The following is a 25,292-nucleotide window of genomic DNA, read 5'->3' as shown; positions in this document are numbered from 1 at the left end:
AGCACCACCTCGGTGCATATTTCTGTTATTTACTGCATGATTATCAAAAGATGATACCCAGTAAAAAACCATCCTCCCCCAGCAGGGATTCGAACCTGATGTCATAAAGACTGTCACGGTACAAAACCCTGTCACACTAGACAGAGTGCACACATACACGCACAGCTTAGATGATGTCATTATTATCAAATCAGAAATCCTGTTTTATTTTAGTTGGGTTTTCCCATTTATAGATCTTCTGTGAAATTGAACTCGGCGATTATACAACAAGCAATCTGATTGGTGCTGCAAGTTTTCATGTGGCAAAGCTGCACATGTTCCTGCCCCCGACCTAGCGTGGCAGGGGTTCATGCTGTGGGTGAGTGTAGCCATCAGGTTCAAATGAGGAGCAGAGATGCCAACCTATATTTCATCTTTTAAATATATTGCTTCGTTTCTGCATTCGTTTCTGCACCCCACCTGAATGACTCTCAGGTCACCAAAACAGGGCCGTGAACCAAACGTTGAATCTTTGGTCACCAAACAAAGGCCATGAACCAAACTGACTCTTTTGTCACCAAACCAGGGCCGTGAACCAAATGCTGACGCATTGGTCACCAAACCAGGACCCTAAACCAAAAGTTGAATCTTTGGTCACCAAACCAGGGCTGTGACCCAAACATTGAATCTTTGGTCGCCAAACCATGCCATGAACCAAACTTTGAATCATTGGTCACCATTACAGGACAGTGAACCAAAGCTTGACTCTTTGGTTACCAAACCAGGGCCGTAAACCAAAGGTTGCCTCTCTGGTCACCAAACCAGGACCGTGAAGCAAACATTGCCTCTTTGGTCACCAAACCAGGGCCGTGACCAAAACATTGAATCTTTGGTCACCAAACCAGGGCCATGAAGCAAACATTGAATCTTTGGTCACCAAACCATGCCATGAACCAAACTTTGAAACATTGGTCACCATTACAGGACAGTGAACCAAAGCTTGACTCTTTGGTCACCAAACCAGGGCAGTAAACCAAAGGTTGCCTCTTTGGTCACCAAACCAGGGCCGTGAAGCAAACATTGCCTCTTTGGTCACCAAACCAGGGCCGTGACCAAAACATTGAATCTTTGGTCACCAAACCAGGGCCGTGAAGCAAACATTGAATCTTTGGTCACCAAACCATGCCATGAACCAAACTTTGAATCTTTGGTCACCAGTACAGGACAGTGAACCAAAGCTTGACTCTTTGGTCACCAAACCAGGGCCGTGAAGCAAACATTGACTCTTTGGTCACCAAACCGGGGACGTGACCCAAACATTGAATCTTTGGTCGCCAAACCAGGGCCGTGAAGCAAACATTGACTCTTTGGTCACCAAACCAGGGCCGTGAAGCAAACATTGACTCTTTGGTCACCAAACCGGGGACGTGACCCAAACATTGAATCTTTGGTCGACAAACCAGGGCCGTGAAGCAAACATTGAATCTTTGGTCACCAAACCAGGGCCGTGAACCAAACTTTGAATCTTTGGTCACCAAACCAGGGCCGTGAACCAAACATTGACTCTTTGGTCACCAAACCAGGGCCGGGATCCAGACTGTTGACTCACAGGTCACCAAACCAGGGCCGTGAACCTAACGGACTCTTTGGTCACCAAACCACGGCCGTGAACCAAATATTGACTCCGGTCACCAAACCAGGGCCGTGAACCAAACAAATGGTAAATGAAAAATACAGCCTAAGAAGAAACATTGAAATTAACCCTTGGTCACCAGAAGAAGAAAGACAAAGAGTGGATCATCAAAGAAACATGGTCAAAGACAAACAGCATAGAGAGCTGATGAAAAACTTGCTCAAAGCCAAGTCGCCTAGATTAAAAAACCAGATCAAACCTTCCAAAAGTTATACTCTATGGAAAAACAAAGACGTGAAGAAAAGTGCCAGAAGAGACAAGAGAAACTACGTTGAAAACCTAGAAACTGAAGCTGAAGAGGCCACTGCTTGGGGTGAAATGAGCCATGTATACAATATCACAAAACAATTATGTGGGAAGATAAACTCCAGCCAGTCAGCAGCAATTAAAGATAAGAATGGAAATCAAAGGTAAGAATGATGACATGAACCAGACAACCCTGACAACCCTGAACCAGCACAAGCAGATTTAGAGCGAGACACCAGTTCTCCAACTGCAGCAGAAGTAAGAAAAGCCATCAGATCCCTGAAAAGTGGGAAAGCGGCTGGCATTGACTGTATCTACGCTGAGACCTGAAAGGTAATGTGAAAATGGCAACTGCAGTCCTCACCAATCTGTTTGCATCAATATGGGAGGAAGCCTTCATCCCTAGCAACTGGACTAAGGGACTCATTGTCAATATCCCTAAGAAAGGAGATCTTCAAGGTTGTGATAATTGGAGAGGGATCACCATACTCACAATTCCAAGCAAGGTATTCAGTATGCAGGTATGCAGTCCCATATTGATGGTGCTATTAAAGAAAGGGCGCATCTCAATCAACCAAATCTTAGCATTAAGAAACATCGAGCAATGTGCAGAATGAAATGCTTCACTGTACATTAAGTTCATCCATTTCAGAAGGCTTTTTACAGCATTCATCGATAATCTCTATGGAAAATACTAAGAGCATATGGAATTGCTACTATGATCAAACTCTTCTAGCATCATTTTGTATGCAGTATCATCCTAGAAAATAATCTTACAGAATGGTTTGAAGTCTGGTGTACGTCAGGTTTGATACTGTTGTGATGACTCATGGATGCCCCACGGCCATAGCTGATGCCAAACACACAGCTGTAAAGAAAGCCGGTATCATCATAGATCCAGTGGTCTTCAAGGAAGTTAAGCCTGAGAAAGAAAAGAAGCCTCCGGTCCAGCCCTTTTAGACGTAGAAGCAAGCCAGGTTCAAACCTTTCAAGAAGAAAGGCACCAAAGATTCCGTTTAGAATTTTACCTGGCAACGATGAAGATGATGCTACGATGTTAGCAGAAATCCAAGCTGAACTTGATATGCCCGATGATTTTGTTGACTTGCTGAATTATATGATGTTTTGATGTGTCAGAAGATATTGAAGACATCACAGACGAGCTGCTACAACAGATAGATGCAGCCGAATAGTGGTTTCGAAGATTGGCCAGATGAATGGTTACCAGTGTTCGAGCCTGATGCAGATGTCCGGCATGATTTGCAGGGAACCCCTTGGAGATCATCCCGTTAAGGATTTACCGGTCGAAGAATTGATTCCACTGGATGAGTACTCGGACTCTGGACCTAAAGATATGGTTCAGCGGCTAATTTATGGGAAGCAGAAACTCCCGGGGTTATTCTACAAACTAAGAAAAATCTCTCGCATCTTACCAACAGTACGTAAGACCACGTGGTCAATGCTGTCATCAAAAATGGATACAGGTTAAACATTAAACCTGGGTACAGACATATGTACCATGAAACTAAGGCCTCTGGCATTATCGATCAGATAGATGAGGTTTCAGTGAATCAAGGCACATCGAACCAACTAAAGAAACTGACCCAATACTATGTCACAGGACATATAAATGGGGAAACCTGACGGGTCTATGCGACCAATTTACGATATGTCTGACACTACTCCGTTGCTGAAGCCTCCCCGTTCAAGTTACCTACTGTGGCGTCCGCGTTAGATAATAAAGAACAGAATATGTTCTTTACGAAGATTGATATTTCTGACGCGTTTCTGCACATGCCAATTGATGAGAATTTTGAAAGCCCTTAGGATTACACTATCGAAGGGGTTACTACCAATTTACTAGAATGCCATTAGGGCATGCGTGCGGACCGTGGCTTTCACAATGTTTCTATGGAGCGTTAGTCAGTAGTCTTACAAGCGTATGGTTTAAGATATACATTCATGATATACTGTTGCAAAATCGAGGCCCTGGGTCCACTTCCACAGTTGTGAGTTAAGATTTAACTCTGAGTTAACTCAATGAAAATGAACTAACTTTAACTCAAAGTTAAATCTAACTCAGAACTGTGGAACTGGGTCCTGATCAATTGCGTTTGGATACTGAGAGCTAAATTCAACAACCAGAAGAAGAGATTGGTATACCGTTAATCGAAAGAAGAGCATTACGGAACCGACTCAAAGAATTAAGTACCTAGGATTATGTATTTTATTCGCACAGTGGAGAAATTATGCTAGGATATAAGCGAAAGCGTTCCCTATATCTATTGCTGCAACAAGCAGCCGCTGCCATTGTGACCGCGAAATAGGTGACGAGAATTTGTGGTTATGTATTGTTCATAGCGCAAACGTTACGCTGGCCTGTTGCCCAACTCACAGGAGAGTTCGACATAATGATTTGCCTAACTCACAGGAGAGTTTGACACAATGATTCAGTACGTGTTGCGTTACGTAATCGAATTGGACACTTGTAAATGCTACTATGACAAAGAAGAGACGCTATACACTGATGCATCAATGCGGGATATTGGCTGTTTGTATAATGATACGCTTTATACCAGCGAGTTTGAGTCGCCTCACATTTTCATTGGTGAATTTTTGGCGCGGTTGAATACTGGAGTTTCAAAGAAACAATCGTAAATTTGTTTGTGGATAATATCACAGTGGTGTATGTATTAAAACATCGAAATGTTCATGTACTTTACTTTAGATCTTGTGTGGAATCATTCTTATTATATATTTTGTGTGAAAATAATTCAAAGTTAAAAGTCCAATACGCACTTTAGCACTTAATTAATCCAGTGGACCAGGCCACCCAGGTATAACCCGAGGTATAAACACTAATATCGCGGCGGCCTCTGATTGGCTCCTGGATTAAGGGCTTAGATATAAATAGGGCTTAGATATAAATAAAGTCAGATGGTCATTTCTAAACATTCAACTGTTGTATCTTGTTGTATAATAAAGAAATAAATTAATCATTATCATCAACAATACTCTTTCTCATCACTATTGGTTGGGTTATGAGAAAGACCACTGAACATACTTGTCTGAAGAGCTTTGTCTACTAAACACAATGATATGCAGGAAAAAACCAACAGACTGAATTAATTCTTAAAGCAGACTGTGTTAAATGTAAACATCTCAAATACTAAAGCTATAGTTTGAATGCCAACGAAACTCCAGTGGAAATCGACGATGAAAATATTGAGGATGTCGGAGATTCGGTCTACCTTGGAAGCCTGATCAGTAAAGACAGTGGCACTGAAAAAAACATTGAGATCCATTAAGGCAAAGCCTGTGGAGCTTTAACACAGTTTCAAACTATTTGGAAGTCCCAACAGTATAGTCTCAAGACACAACTGAGGTTGTATAACAGCAATGCAAGTCAGTTCTTCCTTATGGAGCAGAATGTTTACGAATCATCAAAAGTGACACGGACAAACTTAACACCTTCCACAATCGATGTCTTCGAAAAATATGTCGCATATTCTGGCTCAACAGGATAACCAGCTGGTCTTATCTGGGACCAGGCTCAAAACACAGCTAAGGACCGGTCCAATTGGAAGAAGTTCATCATGGCCTTATGTCCCATATGGGATGAAGAGGATTAAGTGAGTAAGTATCGCGTTATTGATATTCACGTTTGATGTGCGGTAAAAAAATATATACAAATATGTATATTGAGGTGGCGCTAGCAGATGGATTGAAAAAAAATGCTCCACTGGCAATGAGCATTTGACAACAAGCATTTGGCAACTAGCAATTGGCAATTTGCAACTAGCAACTAGCAGCTAGCAACTGGTATGTCATTTTAGCCCTTCCATAGATACCAGCCCAGGCTTGTGGACAAGTGAACTGCTATTTCATAAACTGCACAAATTTGAATGGTTTCAATCCGCGGTGGATTGTTTCTTCAATGTGGGAGTAATAAATCCTTATGATAAATGTTTACGGCTTTCATAACGGTGATTCATCAAAAACAGCCACAGCATTCGAAGATCTTACAGATCCTGATGATTTTATCGGAATCATATTTTTCGTAAGGAATATATTTCACACGTAAGTCTGATGGGTTCGAAAGGCCGCTCGTAAACTTGGATGCAATAATACCTATTTGATGTTATCAATTAATACGAATATTAATTAAACTCCAACCATTTTATGGTATATGGAGGAAAAAAATCGGTATTTACAATTAATTACAACATACGCAATTACATTAAAACTGAGAAAATAAATTGACGTATTTCATACAAATAAATCAGTGCGATCTGAAATAATTCTGATCACAGAAATAATCTTAGATCCATAACTAAGATGTATAAATGTGCTACCAGTATGTGAGTGGACCCTTAGGTCCTTAAAATAGCCGTTTGTTTTTATGACTGATACGGATGAAACCTTGTACGCTTCCGAGTACGACATTTTATCCAGCAAGGCAGAAACCCGTTATCAGCTTTGCAGCTATATTCTAAGATCCGTAACTAAGATGCATAAATGCGCTTTATCAAAGTGAACTACCCACACAAAGTAGTGGGAAGAAGCTGTGCAAACTTGGGGTAAAATAAGATCAGGTTCTAAAAGATTTCCTGATATACGTATAACTAGTTCACAGGGCCTTTTATTCTGTTCAGAAAACAAGAAGTCTCAGCTTGGAATATACTGATGTCAATAGAATCTATTCAAAAATATGAAAGTTGCTGGATGTATAATAGAACAATAGTCTCTCTGTCTTTGTCAATCCGTGTCATCATTGTCCACCAATAAATTGTACAGTTGTTCCACCTATAAATTGTGCAGTTTATTTCAGAAAACGTGTCCCCTCTTTGTGAAAACACTAGGATAACTAACTACTATCGATATTGATCTATCTTCAAAAAGTGAAGTGATCTGTGCCGCCTACTGCTGAAGGCAAATGAAGAGAATCTGAAAATTGATTAAAGTGATTACTACTGAAAGCGTCCTGGGCACATCATTTACGAGAAATGAAAATTATATTTTCAGTTGTGATATTTCTCAACATAGCTATTATGTTATTGTCTCAGCATTAATTCATTAACGATTAATAAAAAGTTTAGCTGAATTGATGTCGAGTTATTATCTCAACATAAATTTATTTACGATTAATAAAAGGTTTTGCTGATTTTATGTCAACGTATATCTCAGCATAAAATCATTAACGATTAATGAAAAGTTTTCCTGATTTTATGCCAAGTTATAAGCCACGTTCACACGACGACTAGTTAGACCAGTCTAAATGGGTCCGTACCTGGTCCGGTCCAAATCTAGACTGGACCAAATTTTGGTGAGCGTTTACACGGCGTTCCGGGCTGTGAATAAAGTACGTGCGCACCTAGGGGGAGAGGAGTTTCAGAAATCCGCACAAAAGCTTACAGAGGGAGGGGAGGGGGTGAGCTCAAAGCGTACATACTTTTCTAAGGGAGAGGGTTAATGGTAGTATGTACTTTGTGCACGAAACACAATGTGATAATAAGATGAAAACCCACTATCTACAGATTGACGATGATCTCTAGGGTGAGATCGAAACGTCGTGTCTTATATATATTTTAGATTGAATTAATAAATTCTTGTTTTTAAATTCTTTTAATCTGTAGATAGTGGGTTTTTATCTTATTATCCGTTTACCACGTTTGAGTGTGGTTATCGTTCTACACAATGTGATTTTTACAAATATCCCCTAGGCCTATATTTGTTGGGATTTCCTGGGAATTCCCTATTCTCAGTGTTTCACTCCATCAATACGTACATACTCGTCGCTAGATAGAATGCTGGTGAATTTCTACTGGCAACGTATTCAAAAAGAAGCAGTACGCCACCAGCTTTCGACAGTAATTATAACGTAAATAATTGTCAAATAATCGAATTGCTCGTTAAGCTATATTTCGGTCGCAACCGCGGCACAGTTTCTACCATTCAAGTAAATTCCTCATTCATGGCCAACTTGAATAACAGCCCTAAAAAAATTGTAAAGTAAGTCCATTCAAATATCGGGGGGCAATTATCTCGCGACAGTGAAACTATGCGCACTAACCAGGGATCGAACCTGGGTCTTGTAGAAGGCATTCGCGATATAAACCAGTAAAACTAATAGTCCATTTAACCAGCTTGTCATGCGTAACGACTGTAAAATAACATGTACAAGTCTCGTTTAATGATGCCTTACAGTACCTAAAGGTGTTTCATATTAATTGGTTATTAGAATACAATAAAAAAATGGGACGCATTTTCTGAAATATCCTGAAGTTCAAGACTAAAAATAACTACCACGACTGTACCTGACCCTAAATCCCCACCCACCTAAAACCTTCACTACCGCCCACCTATACCCTAAACCCTACACTACCACCCACCTAGATCCTTCACCCCTCCCTCCAAAGTCCTACCGCCACCCATCGTCCCCAGCCCACCCCTACATCCCAACCTCCCTCATTCCATCCCTCCCAGACCTCATTCCTACCTCCCTCCCAGACCCAATCCCTGCCCCCCTCCCAGACCCCATCCCTCTCACCCTCCCCACCCTCCCAGATCCCATCCTCCCGCCCTCCCAGACCCCATCCCTCCCGCCCTCCCAGACCCCATCCCTCCCACCCTCCCAGACCCCATCCCTCCCGCCCTCCCAGACCCCATCCCTCCCGCCCTCCCAGACCCCATCCCTCCCGCCCTCCCAGACCCCATCCCTCCCCGCCCTCCCAGACCCCATCCCCCCCGCCCTCCCAGACCCCATCCCTCCCGCCCTCCCAAACCCCTTCCCTCCCGCCATCCCAGACCCCATCCCTCCCACCCTCCCTCTACCCCTGCCTCCCCCCAACCCTACCCATCCTCCCCAAACCCCGCGGTTAGATAAGTTGAAGTGTTACGATGTTTTAGTGACGGATGGGAATTGTGAAGGTGAGAGAACAATCACTGTTCAATCACAGGATGAAGCAATGTAGTGATCTGTGTACTCTGTATCTGCGCACAATGTTACATGTATCTGTAACTGTTCAATCAGTCCGAAAACTACAGCAGTATAATCTAAAGAAATTGTAAACACATCCGATTGTGACGAAGGAACGCGATTGATAACAGTTGTGTTATTGATATCAGGGACCAGTTTCATATTGAAAATAACATTCGAGTTTATCAATTTAGAAAACCTGTAAACCCGTTATATTCGTTCATGTATCACTGAAATATCAATCGTAAGTTTGAACTAGGCCTAATCCTTCCTAATCCTATACACCAACGATATAAAGACAATTGAATGGATTCAATAAGGGAGCATCTCAAAATTTCAATACTGGCGTCAATTAGAATACCTAATTCTTTCTTACCCCACCCCTCTCATTGATTAGACACATGCCTAAGTTGGAACTATTGATTTTCTAATGAGAGACCACAGACAAAGATAAGACATTCTCACGAGGAAATTTTGATCGTAACTTTTAATCGAAAAATAGATTAGCAAAATTACAAGTGAAACTATTTAAGTTAATTAACTAGTTCGGCAGTCGTGATGAATCCCCTGGAGGCCTTCAGCCCCAATCCCTTCCGCAAGTTATTCGAATTGGAGTAACTATCGAAATTTTGAGATGCTCCCTAAACAAATGTGAAAGCCCAGATTTCATTTCGAAACATAGTTTATGACAAACACTATAAAACTGGTCCCTTAAAATCAAATCAACAACCGATGAATAAGCGATAAATGTAACTTATCTTGAATTTCCATTCAGTGAATCCCGATGACCTGTGCAGAATCTAAGAGTCTTATCATAAAACAGTGATTCCGGGTATCCCCGCGCCGAATCTAAGCAAGTCTGATAGTAAAGCACTGCTTCCTTGTCCTGTATTGAATCCAACAAAGTCATGTTAAGTACTGAATCCTTGTCCTGTGTTAAATCCAACGAAGTGTTACTGTAAAGCACTGATTCCTGGTAGTTCTGCGCCGATTCCAAGAAAGTCTTATTTGTAATGCACTGATTCCTTGTTGTCCTATACCGAATCCAAGTTCCCGTTGTAGTGATCCATACCTATAATAGACGAGTCAAAGATTGTTTTCTTTGTTAAGATAACTGCAGAATTATCGAATTCAAAATTCAAACTTACGAATAAAATTGTTTGCTCCAATCTGTAGGTCATTTATCCGGGGCTTTCTATCTACGGTTTTGCCTCCAGAGTTCAACATCAAACATGAAAGAAAGTAATGAAGATACACGAATAGATGAATATTATCTGTTTCTGAAACGGATGAAAACATTTTAAAGATGAAATAAACTTACACTGTTTTCACCGTTTCCGATGTCTCAATTCTTTATAAAATGGTTTAACACATCTACAAATGAAAATGGAAAGTATTAAAATCGATACCGGATAAAAAACAAGGCATAACTGATTCACTGAAGAAACATTTAAGAACATATAAGGCCCACAACACAGCAAGACCCAAGCCCATCTAGAAATATCAGTCAGACAACCATTAGCTCAGGCGCCGATTCAGACGGTGCTACAGGCGCGTTGGAAGCAATTTTTGATTGCTGCGGCCAAATGCCGATTTTGGACAGGTTCTAAATATTTCCGCGGTGAATTTACTTAATTTCTTCAAAAACGTGACATATAGAAAGACAAAAAAACATCATTCAGTAAATTATTGCCGCGGCTTTCCCAGCTGCAGTTGCTGCACTTCCAATGCCGCTGTGCTACCGTCGCGAAAATCTTGGGCCCTTTTTTTTTCTTTTTTCTTCATGCCCTCTAAGAAGAAGATGGCATCTTTTACAAGATAAGGTAGATAGTTTTAAACAAAAAGCACATAGGCCTAATTCTTCAAGATTTCGCCTTCATTTCCTGGAAGCTGCATCCCAATGCAGTTAAAATGCTAGATAGCATTTCGCGTCAGGGTTTTAATTGCCTGGAATTTGTAGCAAAGAGCAGATTTTCAAAATTTCAGAATGCCCTTGTTGATTGAGAAATTAAACGAGACTTACCTGTAAGTTGAAGTTTGATTGTAATTCTTCGGAATTATACCAGATGCGAGTGATTACATGCGATTGAGGCTACTTCCGTTACGTCACTATTCACAGTCTTAAAGAGGCAAGATAGATTTAAAAGAAAAGCATGAAAATCGTTTCGGAATAAAAACGAAAAAGATGCGAGAATTCTTAAATTAATCTGTATGAAACACAGAAGAAAAATAATATTTTAACACAAACCCAGATGCGAGATGGGTGGGCATTAGAAAAGGGCGGGCATGTAATCACTCGCATCTGGTATAATTCCGAAGAATTACAATCAAACTTCAACTTACAGGTAAGTCTCGTTTAATTTCTCAATTCTTCTCCATTATACCAGAATGCTCGTAATTCCATGAGATTTCAAAGTCATCTATTTTGCCGAAACTTATTATACACAAGGAAACAAACATAAATACCTTAAATCAAATTGAAGCAAGGACCGCATTAGCCAATTGCTTCGGAGGATGATCAACTACAGTTTTATTGTAATATTTTGCGAAAGTCTGTTCGCAGCTCCAACCAACAGCCTGGAGAATAGTGTTTATTGGAATAGTCTTAACAGCCGCAGACGCAGAAGCTGAACGAGTAGAATGACTGGAGTATCGGTTGATATCAACTCCAGAGGCGAACAAGACATCTTTAATCCAGCGCGATAATGTCTCACTTGACGCTCGTCCGTGAGGTTTGTTAGTAGAAATGAAAAGATGATTGTCTTTCCTAAGACCAGCCGTTACACGAATGTACTCTTTGATACAAGATAAAACGCAAATCGATTTATCATAAGGATAAGCAAAGAACGAAATCGGATGAGTCGGTTTCCCCGGTCTATCTTGTTTCTGTTTGACAAAAAGAAAGGTTATATGATCATCAAAAATGTTCATGTCATCGATACGTAATTGATGAAGCACATTACGACGAAGTCCTGAAACAAGTGCCATTAAACATAAAGTTTTCTTAGTCAAATCAGATAGAGACAAATCATGTAACGGTTCTACTGATTTCAAAAAACGAAGGACAATACCAACATCCCACGTATCATTATATTTAGGTATAGGAGGACGATTCTCGAAAATACCTTTGAAAAGTCGTTTCACAAGAGGTTCGGAACCAATATTAGCAGATGGTGACACAAAACTGAAAGTTGAAATAGCAGATCTTGCCGTATTTATCGCACTATATGACAAGCCTTTCTCATATAATGAAGAAAGAAAATCAACTAAAAGTTCTGCAGATGGGTTTCTATAATCAAACCCTCGGCGAGTCACATAATCGATCCATTGTCTATAATACACATCATATTGCCGAAGAGTTGAATCTCGAAGAGATGACAAAAGCAAATTAATCGACAAATTCGACAGACCCAGAGAAAGCAAGTGTTGTGTTAAAAGCGACAAACCAGCAAACTTAGCTGTTTGTAAATCGGATGGATTTTCTCTGGATCTTGAGGAAGACGTAGTAAATTCTTTCTGCAAGATAAAGTGAAAGTTTGATTAGTCAAGTTAATCAACTTTGGATACCATGATTGTGACGGCCAATTAGGCACCATAAGAATTCCGTGACTTTTTTCTTGTTGAATTTTAGACAGACATTTAGCAATTAAACTAAATGGAGGAAAGGCATACCAATACCAATTTGACCAATTCACAGTGAATGCATCTATACAAAAAGGTTGAGGATCAGGATGCCAAGAAATGAACTTAACCCGTAGGGTATTAATTCTAGATGTAAATAGATCAATTTCAGGTTGTCCAAAAACTCTGATAATATCAGAGAACGCAGTCTTATCTAATTGCCATTCTTTATTGACCGATTGAACGCGTGATAAAATATCTGCATCAAAATTCGATATTCCTGAAATGTGAGTTACAGAAAGCCATGAATTAAATTTGAAGACTAATTGCCAAATCTGTTTAGCTAAACTATTCAACTGAGGAGATTTTGTTCCTCCCTGATTCTTAATGTAGGCTACTGCAACGGTATTATCTAATTGAACAAGAATATGTTTGTTCTGAATAAGTCCACTGAACGATAAAAGGGCAAACAAAACTGCCCTTAGCTCTAGAATATTGATGTGATTCAATTTCTCTTGCGCATTCCAAAAAAAACCATAGGTTTTAGTTTGATTGATAATTGCACCCCAACCTGAAAGAGATGCGTCAGTGGTAATAGTTATATCAGGCGCATGACGTGTAATTGGAGCAGAAGCAGAATGAGAAATATTCTCAATCCACCAAATTAAATCAGTCTTAGCTTCATCAGAAAGAGAGACTTTAGTATTGAGATCTCCTAACGATTGAGAAAGAGAAATAGACTTAAGTTTTCTCTAAATTTCGATAATATAATCGACCTGCCGGCACAGCAGGAAAGGAAGAAACTAGAACACCCACGACATGGGCAATATGCCAAATAGACGGATTTGGTTTGAGCAACAATGTGGAGCACTCTTTGATTATTTTCTCAATCTTATCCTGACCTAAGAAAACCTTCCAAGTCATTGAATTCAACCAAAAACCAAGAAACTTTCTCTGAACATCAGGTTTCTTCTCTGACTTGACCACATTAATTAAGTAACCACAATTTTGTAATTGTGTTTTAGAAATCGATACATTCGAACTGCATTCGATACAATCCAGCCCTTGCAAATAAATATCATCGATATAATCAGCAGAGATGTAACCTAACTGACATAATGGTGTTAAAACCGGTTTTAATAATTTCGTAAAAAGTCTAGGCGCCGAAGAAATCCCATTAGGGAGACATGTATATTGAAAAAGATGACCTTTCCAAATAAATCTAAGGAATATCCTATCTTCAGGGCAAATTGAAATAGAATAATAGGCATCTTTTAAATCTAATGAAGCCATATAACAACCTGGCGTCATTAAATTCAGAACAGTATTCAATGAAGTCATTTTAAAATGACAATATTTTACAAATTTGTTCAGATGAGTTAGATTCAAAATGAGTCTAAACCCAGAGTCTTTCTTGGGGACATCAAAAATGTTTGAAATAAATTGACCATGAGATGGAGAAGCAAACTCAATAATTCCCCTCTGAAGGAATTCAGATAATAAAACGTCTATTGCAGACTGCTCTTTACTCGAAAAGAAAATAGTTCGAGGCAACTCCAATTGACATGGAGGGAGGTTTTCCCATTCAATGTGGTAACCTTTAACACAATCTAATAAATAACTGTCTGAAGTTAATGACTCCCAAAGGGTCAAAAAATGTCGAATACGGCCAGCTACAGGTAAGGAATGACTTACCATTTTTTCTGGTCCTGAAACTGGCCCTTCCTCCAAAAATCCTTCTTGTTTGGAGTATAATTTGAAGGTCTATAATTAGGATATGGTTGAAATCTGCCATACCGAGCACGACCACGACCTCTCAAAGCGCTAGAACGGCCACGACCACGAAAATTAGTAGGAAGAAGTTTCCCAACCATTCTAGTTGTCCTTTCGATTTCTTTTAATTTTTCGTCAAGGTTATCCCCAAATAATTGATCCCCAATGGGATTCGAGGGTAGCCAAAGCGGCTTGAAAGAATCTTTAAAATCTTTCTTAAGAAGCTCTCTCCTTCTCAAATTCAACTCAAAGTTTCCTTGAGCGATAAACGAAAGCGCATCATACAAAATGGCCCCTAACGATTTCCTATCTAAATGTTTAGAGGAATCAGTTAAACTTTCAACAACACGAGAGATAGCTGTAACACCCCGAAGATTCCAATTTTGGATTTTCTGCAGTTTAACATCAAAGGCTGCAGATTCTTTAGGAAGTTTCATCCATATAGGCTGATTAACTTTCGTAACAGCCAACTTTGATGTATTATCAGGACAAGCATAGTCCTTAGCCTTACGTTCTAGCTTGTCTAGAAACTCTTTCTTTTCTGGATCGTTGGATCCGAAACCGGATAGAAGTTGAGTCAATAAAGACGAAATATCTTCATTTAACGGAGGTCCAGTCACTTTAAAAGACTGAACCTCAGATCTCAAAAAGTCTAATAAATCATTCGAATCCTTGTTAACAGGAAGATTATTGTTGTCATCTGATTTATTAAAGAGACTTAAAAATCTCTGACCGATTGAATCAGAGTTAGAAACATCAGCAACATTATGATCATCGTTATGACAGGCGATATCTGAAGGACATAATCTAGATTAGACTGCATGGTTGAAAACGATACCCAACGGGTCCGAAAGTCTAATCGAAAAATAAATAAATAGCTAGGGCCTAGGCCTAAAAGGCACTAGCTAAATAAATGAGACCAAAACAAAAGTAAATTTAATAATTTACAAGAAAAAAGCTACGGATATTCAGCGATTTCCGAAGACTTACATTAAAAAAGGAATAAAAAAAGGCCTAAAGGAGATGTTGAACGATATAGTTCAGCAAAAATAATGAGAACAAATTCTCGGACGTCTCGAAGTGACGGAAGTCAGCAACTCAGTGACGTAACGGAAGTAGCCTCAATCTCATGGAATTACGAGCATTCTGGTATAATGGAGAAGAATTTCAAAATTATGCCCTTTTTACAGCCTAAGTTCTACCCTCGACAGTGGTCCATGCATCCGCCCCTGCAGCTCTCGAAGTTTTGGGCCCTTACTCTAAATACCTAGATCCGCCCCGGTCAGTAAATTCATCATTGGCCCTAATTTAATTTTTAAACTTGTCTTCTTGCTTGACTGATTTTCACCATGTGTGCCTAGTAGATTCACCTCCGAATCAATATGATTATGTCGATTACCCACAATCTAAGATGAAATATTTTTCGCCATTTTAACTTATGTTATGAATACTTACCGAATGTTGATTTCTGGGGTTTTAAAGGAGGCTGACTACGTTTGAAATTGGGCGAGGTTTTTGCCACGCGTTAGTTTAGCACGCCATTTTGATATTGATATTTTGATAGTGTCTCAGATAACCGCGCATGTCAAAATGTACAATGTCGGTATCGAGTTTCAATCGAGGTCGAATCCTGGCAGGGGAGATTCTCGTGCAGAAGGTCTCAGAAATCAGCGGTCTTCAGAATTACGAGCTCAGCCGAGCCTGCCTACAATTGTTCGTAGCCCGAGCTAACTGTATGGCAAACCAACAATTGTTATTCCGGTTGTCGGTTATCCGAATTATAGTTCAACGCTTCAAAGGCCCCGCACTAAAACCAGAGATAAACCTGGCCAAAACTAGTACTGAAATTCATTTGTTGTTTTTACAGAATTCTGGTTTTGAGCATATACGATGCTGCACTTTTTATGATTTAAGAAAGGATATGGACTCGAGCTATGTCGTGAGGGGGGGGGGGGGTTGCACGGTCACCGCCACGGAAGCCGAACTCACTGGTCTTGTCCTGAGGGTGTGAACACACACGTGCCTCCGGTCATATTTTTCTAAATTTCAATATGCGCACCGTCACAGAATTGTCAAGTTGTACAAGGTTGAAGATCATTTTGTCCATTTTAATATTTTTGGTGGTTTTCTACGTGTAAATAGTCCGATAGTTTATTGTAGATGTATTGCTTGACGTATAATCCTCTAGGTTGAGCCCGCGTTGACTAGATAGAAAGGAAGCTGACATTTCGAAACGAAAATTTTCCAGATGACTATGCCACGAAAGACCAGTTTTATCATCTAAATCATTTGTCACTTTGACGTGTGAGTTGTCGTCTCGCATTTAAATAGTTATCAATGTGTGTGTTGTCGTAGGCTTCGATCTTTTAAGTCTCGCATTTAGATAGTTATCAATGTGTGGTTGTCGCAGGCTTCGATCTTTAAACCTTCTTCATCTTAAGCGGAATCTCATTACAAGAATCTTGGGCAGCGTAAAATCTGTCTGTAAAACTCTTTCAACTTGAGTCAAATTTTAGTTCATTTGCACTCGCCGAAGGAACGAAATCTAATTCGCGTTCGCCTTTTGCGCGTATTGAAGTGAATCTCAGTTGAGGAAAAGGCGTTCCAGGATTGACCTGACTATAAGCCATTTCAAACGGTCTACAATGGAACAGGTTTTGAAAAAAATGATCTTCAACCTAGCTATTAAAATTTCGATATATTGAATTAAGCCGGTTCCGACTGGTTGGAATATTGTTGAATGAACCGGAACCTAATTTCCAATTATGTACTTCGATTTAAATAAAAATTCTGCCAAACTCGACCGCCGATCACACAACTATATCTGCATTTCGATTTCCGATTTCCCGGCCGGTGTGGTGGGTCTGTAAGGGACACTCAATCAAAAAAATCAAGCGAAATTTACCATCATAATTTCCATTAATCGGCGCTTGTTTTGTCTCTTTTCAATTCTATTTTCAGGAAGAAAACATTTGTGGGATAACACTCTAGACGGATGTAGTTAGGAAACATTTTATATTGAACTATTAAACATCCAGAGTTACTTTACATAAATTCGTGGTGAATAAATTTTTTCTTACATTCCAAATGATTATACTGAAATTCATTTGTTGTGTTTTTTTGTGGAATAGCTACAGAATTCTGCTTTTAAGCATACGATGCTCGCTGTCCAGGGATACAAAACATGCAAAAGTGCCCTTTTTATAATATAAGAACACCCCTTTCAAAATCCTGGCTACGGGCTAAACCCAATATTTAAAATGATTACTCAATGAAGTGCATTGATTAGCCGAATCGATTTGAAAAATCAAGTTGATAAATGTGTAGAATTCACTTTGGTAAGCTTAAATGCATTTGAAAAACCAACAAGCGCCTTTAAATTGTGCTGCCTTACAGGATTTCAAATTTCATTTTGAAAAATGAAATGCGCGGTTTTAACACCAACCGCGGCAATCGATGCTTCGATAGACGGCAGTTTCCCGATTTCAAATCCAATTCCGTATTTTAGGCATGCTCACTACTATTACTTCCTTGTTGCCGTCAATTTGGAAATTCTACCCAGTTTTTTAAGTTTTCGTCTGTATCTTTACGATGAATTGAGGTATGAACCTGAATTGTTAATTTCTAGAATAATGAAGGCGCTTTCTGATGTTTTGAATGCAATTCTTAAGTTGTCATCATCCGTACGAATTGTTTTGAAGCGGATGTGGTGGCTGGGGAAACAGGAACTTGGAACGAAGGAAAGAGAGCCAGAGTCACTTTTAAGAAGTTAGAATCACTCTAACTTGTAAGATCTAAGGCGCAATTGTTTCGAATCGGTTTGCAAAAACGTTTTAGTTTTAAGGAAAAACCATTTTTTTCATGCCGGTTTGGAAACCGGTTTTGATACCGGCGTTTTTTAGTTTAAACCGAAACAGTTTGTGTAAACCATGTATGCAAGCGGTTTTCAAAGTCAAACCTGACTTTTCCAATAGGAAGTGGATATTTTGCCAATGCAGCATTATTTTAGTATACACTATTTTGCCAATGGCTATAGGCCTATATAGGCCTAATAAGAATCTTATAGTTAGTAATGAAATATACGCAGTGGATATTTTACCGTATACGACAGAGTGTTAATTTCTGCTATTTTACCACAGCCTACATCGTGGCTTATTGGCTGATTTATGCTGCGCATGTGCACTGAAGTGTGTGACTTAAAAAATTCAAGTTTGAGAAAATTGAGCGGAAAGAGCGAGACTAATTACTAGCGTAGAATGTCCCTAATAGACCACCACGCTTGCTGAAAACCAACGGAATGTGTCAACTAGATATAGCACCTTACCTCACCCTAATCCTATACCTAGGGGTAAAACAGACCCTAACCCTAATCCTAGACCTCTGGGTCCTTTAGACCCTAAACCCATCGGAACTCTAAACCTAAACACAATGAAACAATTTTTTATTGTTACTTTTATTGTTAAATACTATAATATATAGTAATAACGTACGTTAAAATAGCAAAGTAAACACTTTGCCGTTATATTTCACGAAGTAGAAATTTAATGAAATTATACAAATTAAATCATTATATTGGATTTAGGGTAAGGGTTTCGATAGGGTTATGGGTCAAGAGGGTCCAGAGCGTTAGGGTTAGGGTAAGGATGAGGTTGAGGGTCCATTTTACCCCTAGGGATAGGGTAAGGGAAAGATGAGGCTATATGTGGTGAAAACTTAAGACTGGTTTTCAGTGAGCCTGGTGGTCTAATGGAAAGATGTTCGACTAGCAATCTGCTGGTCCGGGTGATATGCTGCTATTTTCTCTAACTCTGATCTCCACCACTTTCCTTGAATCAATTAGCCAATTAGAACGCGTCATTGGCAAAATAGTGTTAACAGGAATAATGCCGCTTTGGCGAATTATCACCTGCCTTTCCGATATGGCGGAATCAGCAAATATCCTTCCTTAAAAATCTCAAACCGTTCTGTCCCATTTGTTCTCGCTATGGCAAATCGGTTTGGGACGTAATATTTAAACCGGTTTCTACAAACCGAATTCTTTCAGACAAACGCCTCTACTATTTTAGCGCCATTTCATTGTCACGCTTTTTTCAAAATTGACGAATGAAAACGAAGCAGCATTTTTCCACGTGTCGTCAGGCAATCGGGAGCTTTGTCGTTCCCGTATGCCACAGTAATGACAATGAATGGTGGCTGAACTGGAACTGTAATGCTTTTTCGAACCCTCGAGTCTACACAGAAAACTACCCGTAGTTATGTAGGCCTGGTAGCTGGACTGTATGGTTTAGTCGCTAAGGTCTTCTGTGACCGACATAAATGATTTCATATTCTAATCATTACTTACCTTTTATTCAGATTCCATGTGTGATTTTATGAAAAGAGGTCAAACTGGTAGTTAGAATGCCTGGTAAAAAGTTACACAATGCGCTGGTCGACTCGCTGGTCGTGTTGGGCATGGATCGACATTCCGGACTTCGACCATTACTGAGTGTAAGATTTGGTCTTTTCGTCTTATTTCCACATCCGCCCCTTGGCCTATGGAAATGAATCTAAGATTCACTTATCTTGGAGTTTGGTTAAGTATTCGTTGATAATTGATCAGAAAAGTTGATTTGATTGAAATAGAGAAAAGATTGAAGCGTGGAAGTGCTGGCGACATGTAGCGGATCTTCACTTGCCATGAATAGAATCCTCTATTGCCACAGGAGTTCATATCCTACTGCGCACTAGCGTAGCTGGTGGATCCTAACTTGCGGCCTGCTGGATCCTTATTTGCTGCAAGTGGAATCCTCCGTTTTTCACAGTACAGTCAACCCCCGATATACCGCCCTCCCATTTATCGCCACCCCGCCTATCGCCAGGTTTTCTCACTGTAGGCCTACATCTCTATACAAATACATTGTAAAACACCCCCGATATACCGCCATACTCTCTATACCGCCAAAATCATTCTGCACCGATGTGGGCGGTATATCGGGGCTGACTGTAGGCCTATTTGATATCCTACTGCTTACTGCCCACAATTGACATCCTCGCTTACCGCAGAAGATATTATCATCGAAATCATAATTATTTTCAGCCGTTGAATGGCCCCGTTGCGGAAAAACGGGCTGCGACTTTATTCGGTCGCGAATTCGACCCGCAAGTGCTCGCCGTCATCAACCAAAATACGGCGTCGTTCCCGCAGAATCTGATCAACCGCGACCGGCGCTACCCGCCGATCGAATTGAACCCGAACCTCCGCGGTTTAGAGTCGCCGCAACAATTCGACTCCATTCACGGCGACAGCGGCGGTCGTCATGGTTTTCAGGAAATGAAAGATCGTCTCGAGAATAAACGCCTGCTGTCGGCTGCTCATCGCAGGTCGTCGTTGCGCAAACTGTCGTTGCGTAATCGAGAGATGGCCATGTCGTCGGACGAAGTGAAGGCGCTCACTCTGTTCTGTTTTCCAGGTGAGTGAAGTTCATTGGCCCCGATATCATAGCCTTTCGTTTTGCCTTTTATCTTATAAAAAATGAGCAGGGTCTAGTTAGAACAGTTGTAACTTTTACCCTTTATGCAACTATCGACCTGCTGTCTGTGCACACCCCCCTCAGATGTTCGATGTTCACCTTTTTCCTTAAACATGCTCGATCAGATGTCACCAACCCCTGGGGCGATACCCCAGAAATTTTTCTTTGAAAATGAATGAGGGCGTTATGTCAGAACCATCAAGCTTAGACAGACAGTCACCATTTGTGAAAAATGTGTTCTGAGGGGTTGGATACAAACAGCAGATTGACTGCTGCATTGGGGCTGGTTTTATTGTCGAGTTAGGGGAGACCATTTAAATCTGAATTACCAGGGGGCTGGCTATTATGGACCAGTTTTACCTTGAATCTCACTGGCGCTGTTTTTATGGAGCTGGGGTCAGAATAAACTGCATTGAATACACTCTACTTAACCGAGAACTTGATCCGGATGTTTTTATCTCCAAATTTCATAGGGAGTTAAACTCCGTAATGATTGATATATTTTGATGTATAAATTTGAATTTTCGGTGCCTCGCTGTTTTTACTGCTGATGACGATGATCATGTAATTTCGGGTCAAGGATCAGGGAAAATCAGGGAATTATCAGGGAATTTTTGATTTCCAGATCTGTAAGAAACCTGTATTGTTTTTTCACTAGATGGCGCGTTTGTGAATCACAGCGCACACAGAGAGAGGGTTCATCATCTGGTTTTAACCGATATAACAGGAGTGAGAACCTACGCAACTTGTGTCACTATGCATAGAAAATACGTCGCTACTCAGGTAGAGAAATAAAACCCTTCTGGGCCGAAGATATCCAAAATCTAACAAAAAAAACCCAGTGGGGCTCATCTTCACTAAAATGCTATTGAAATAATAGATGAGGCAATTCCAGAGAACCAGTTAACATTCACATGGAATAACTTTCCTAGTGTTGAATTTAGTATGGGCCGCGTCCAATGTTTCAGTCAAGCCGAATTTGGCCGAAGTTCACCAGTCATGGACCAAGTTCGCTAAGAGGGTTTTGTAGATTTTATGGATTGAGTTGAAAGTGTTGAAACTGAAAAAAACCCCAAAAATTCCAAAATCCATTTTCCAAGAACAATTTCTTCGGATTGATGTGCTGAAGATTATAAAGTTAGCATCGCTACAAATGCTCATAATGCATCCGGAAGTGGTAGAATTCTGGAGGAGGACCTACGCATCCCCATATGGTTCCGTGATAGGATATCCAGGATAAGAGGCTGGCTACATGCCTGTGCCTGCAATCCACCAACTGTATCCCTTATTACGAAAATTTGATACCGGCGATACTTAGATGAATATTTTGTTGTTTGTTCCAGACTGATTCCCGGGAGATGCCATTTTCGTTAGAACCCCCGGACGACGACATCAAACTTGACGATAACCAATATTATTGTTATGTGCCGAGTTGTATTGTTCTCATTTCGAAGTTTCCCTATTTTACCGTCCTTAAAGATTGTCTTTCTGGGTAAGTTTTCTTTTTCTTTCAAATTAGCTCTTCAGCTGAATGAACGAATATTCAACTCCCCGTTGACAAACTGTGAAACTTGGTCCTGTCCGCAGTCCAAAACAAGCAGTGTTCTCGCTGGGTTGAAATTAAAGCATGGTGGTGGTCCGAAAACGAGCGCTGCATCAGGAACTTTATATAATTTCTAGGTGTGCAGATGCATTTTCTCAGCATTTTGGAATCAACTGGTTTAAATTCGGTAATTTTTATGCAGTAGCGATCGGCGGTAGTTTCCGTGAGGCGCTTTTCTGCCGTATATCGGTAGTCTCACTATCGAACCCGACAAATTTTGTATAAAATTTCAATTGCCACAGAAGTAGTCCCTGTAGCCCCATGGATTTAAGTTAACATTTGAAATGAATTCATTTCAAATTGCAGTTTATTAAACCTTGTGTAAATCACACCATTGCGAACTCAATTGTGTTATTTTGTAGTAAGATGTAAGATTTCATGTGGTAGGCAACCAAAATCATTTCTTTTTGGCCCCCCGAAATTCGTCCAAACCTACTTGAATTTGAAGTGAGCGCTCAGATCTATCATTTTCACATTCCAAATACTCGAGAAATTGAAAGAGGAAGATGTTGATTTCGGTTCGGTATTTTGAGCACTTGGGTGTCTAGTTTATGATAAGCTATTGGGTTCAGATCCCGCTGTAACGGTTTTTCTGCAGCATAAAAAAAGGTTACAGGGTGGATTCGGGCAGCTTGAGTAGTAATAGGCAGGGTGAATACGGGTGGCTTGAGTGCTAATGGGTTAAAGACTCGTGTGAACCTATTGTTTATTTCCTCGTCTTCGTTTATTTCGTTCTCGAAGTGATTTTGTGTCGATTGTTAGAATCGTATAAAGAAGCGGATTCAGAGACGAGTTGATCGGTAAAAATAAAACGGCCAGCCAAGCGGCCACCTGGTTTGGTATCTCGACTGAAAATACAGCGCAAAACTGAACGATTATTATCGGTAACCAGCAAAACAAATTACAAAGATTGATTACTAAACTCCTTCGAGCTAATACCAGTTCAGTAGGATCGGCTCTACCCGACCCTGATCTGCTTCCCGATACGAGTCTATACATCTGAGCGTATGTCGTCATTATTGTAGCCAATATTACCGTATTAAACAAAGCAAAAATGGCGAATGAATATTGCCAGCCATTGACATTGATCGTCAGTAAATTCATAGGTAGACAAACTCCGGTTGTACCATAAAAATTGTCTCCGAAGTAAGACGACGATGAGAGCGGTAGAATAGAAACAGTATTGATAACGAGCCAACAAACACAGCAAATACCGATAACGTATTTTGGAGTAGTGATTGGATTCCTTGAAAACGGGTTGACGATATTTGAATATCTCTGACGTGTTAGAATTAAGAGAAAAGTTAAAGAGCCTTCGCACGAAACAGTCACAATAACCCCTGCGAGACGACACATTGAACTATCCGTCCAAGTTTCTGAATTCAGAAAATAAACACCTTTAAACACGTGGTCAGCACCAGCTATCAGAAATAGATAGATTGACATCAGAAAATCACAAGCGGCAATATTCATGATGAGGATATCGGAAGAGGTGTTACGCGTTCTGGAGGATTCCATTCGCAACGCTTGAACACGAAATAAAAGAACCAGACTGTTCGCGAGAAAACTGAAAGATGCAATCACCCAGGTGATGGCTCTAAGTACACTGTTACCCATCAGATCAGAGCATGTTGAAAATTGATCCGCTTCAGGAAGGCACCGGTCAACATTCGGAGCCATGCAGCAAAATTTGTAAGCATCCGAAGCAAGGTATTTCAACGATGTCAGATTGCTGAGAACATTTCCTTCTACGGATATTACTTCTGAATTGTTGACGTGATCCAGAATTGTAAGTGCAATCAATCCTGAAAAAGCATGATTTGAAATATAATGGATTTTGTTATTGCTGATATTTAATGCTTGTAATATCGGTAAACCTTGAAATACATTTTCACTAAGAACGGATATTGAAACTCCATGAAGATCGAGAACAGTAAGTGATGTCAGACCTCGGAAACTACCGTATTCTAAATGTTGCAGCGGATTTGCAATAAGAAATAGTTCCTGTAAGCCATTCAAACCTGCGAATGTATAAGCAGATATGGCCGTTATGTGGTTACAAGTAAGGTCTAATGTATATAGATTGTGTAGTTTAGAAAATGAATAGGGAACGATGTAAGACAAATTATTGCGAGAAATATCGAGAAAACGAAGATAAACGAAAGAAAAGAATGTGGACTCGTTGAATACTACTCGATTCTTCGGAATAATTAAAACCCGACTGGATTCAGTAAAATAACCAGTAATATCTGATATACATGCATTTTCACAATTGATGAAATGGCCCCGACAATGACAGCGATCAGGACACTTAACGTTACAGAAAGCCTCGTCATCTGAGTTATGTTTACAATTTACGACACCATCGCAAACTTCAGATTGCGGAATACATCGATTTTCCTGACCACATTTAAACATTCCCGGACAGGTCCATGTGATGCAGTTATGTTCATCTTCAGAATTAGCACAGTCTGATTCATTGTCGCAAATGTGTCTGATTGGTATACAGTAAGATGCTGGACATTTGACTGTACCAGCCGGACATTGGAAATCAGCGCAACCTTGCACATGCTCAAGCCTTCTACATACTGGGTAACCAATCGGCATCCTTTCTAAAATACACCTTTGGTGGCGGGAATAACAATGAGGAGAATCGAAAGAACACCTTTGTTCATCAGATTCCCTACAGAGTTTTGTGAAACGAGTTGTACAGTGATTGTTATTATTACAATAAACCTCTGGATTCAGCATCTTGTTAGTGACTAATTCATCTTCTTCAAGACTCCCACTACAATCCACGACACCATCCTGATACAGCTGAGAACTGATACATTCACCATCTGCGCACAAGAACCCATGACACAGTTCAGGAGTGCATTCCATTTC

General features: G+C 40.2%; 1 protein-coding gene across 2 annotated transcripts in view; it reads left to right on the top strand.

The window, feature by feature from the left end:
• Positions 1-17,829: 17,829 nt before the first annotated feature.
• Positions 17,830-25,292, top strand: part of LOC141910212 (DENN domain-containing protein 3-like) — a 29,071-nt gene continuing 21,608 nt past the window's right edge. Inside the window, exons 1-5 of one of the 2 annotated variants that reach the window (XM_074800930.1) lie at positions 17,830-17,892; positions 19,647-19,781; positions 20,371-20,743; positions 21,462-21,586; positions 22,147-22,295. In XM_074800930.1, coding sequence (XP_074657031.1) covers positions 19,692-19,781; positions 20,371-20,743; positions 21,462-21,586; positions 22,147-22,295 — 737 coding nt within the window. In that variant the 5' untranslated portion in view covers positions 17,830-17,892; positions 19,647-19,691. Of the gene's footprint in view, positions 17,893-19,646; positions 19,782-20,370; positions 20,744-21,461; positions 21,587-22,146; positions 22,296-22,354; positions 22,484-25,292 lie in introns of those variants that run through there. The other variant, XM_074800931.1, reaches the window with a different exon arrangement.

This window comes from Tubulanus polymorphus, chromosome 8 (genome assembly GCF_964204645.1).
Source record: "Tubulanus polymorphus chromosome 8, tnTubPoly1.2, whole genome shotgun sequence".
NCBI lineage: Eukaryota > Metazoa > Nemertea > Palaeonemertea > Tubulaniformes > Tubulanidae > Tubulanus > Tubulanus polymorphus.
Note: the sequence above shows the minus strand (reverse complement) of the source record. Positions and strands in the feature narration are given on the sequence as shown.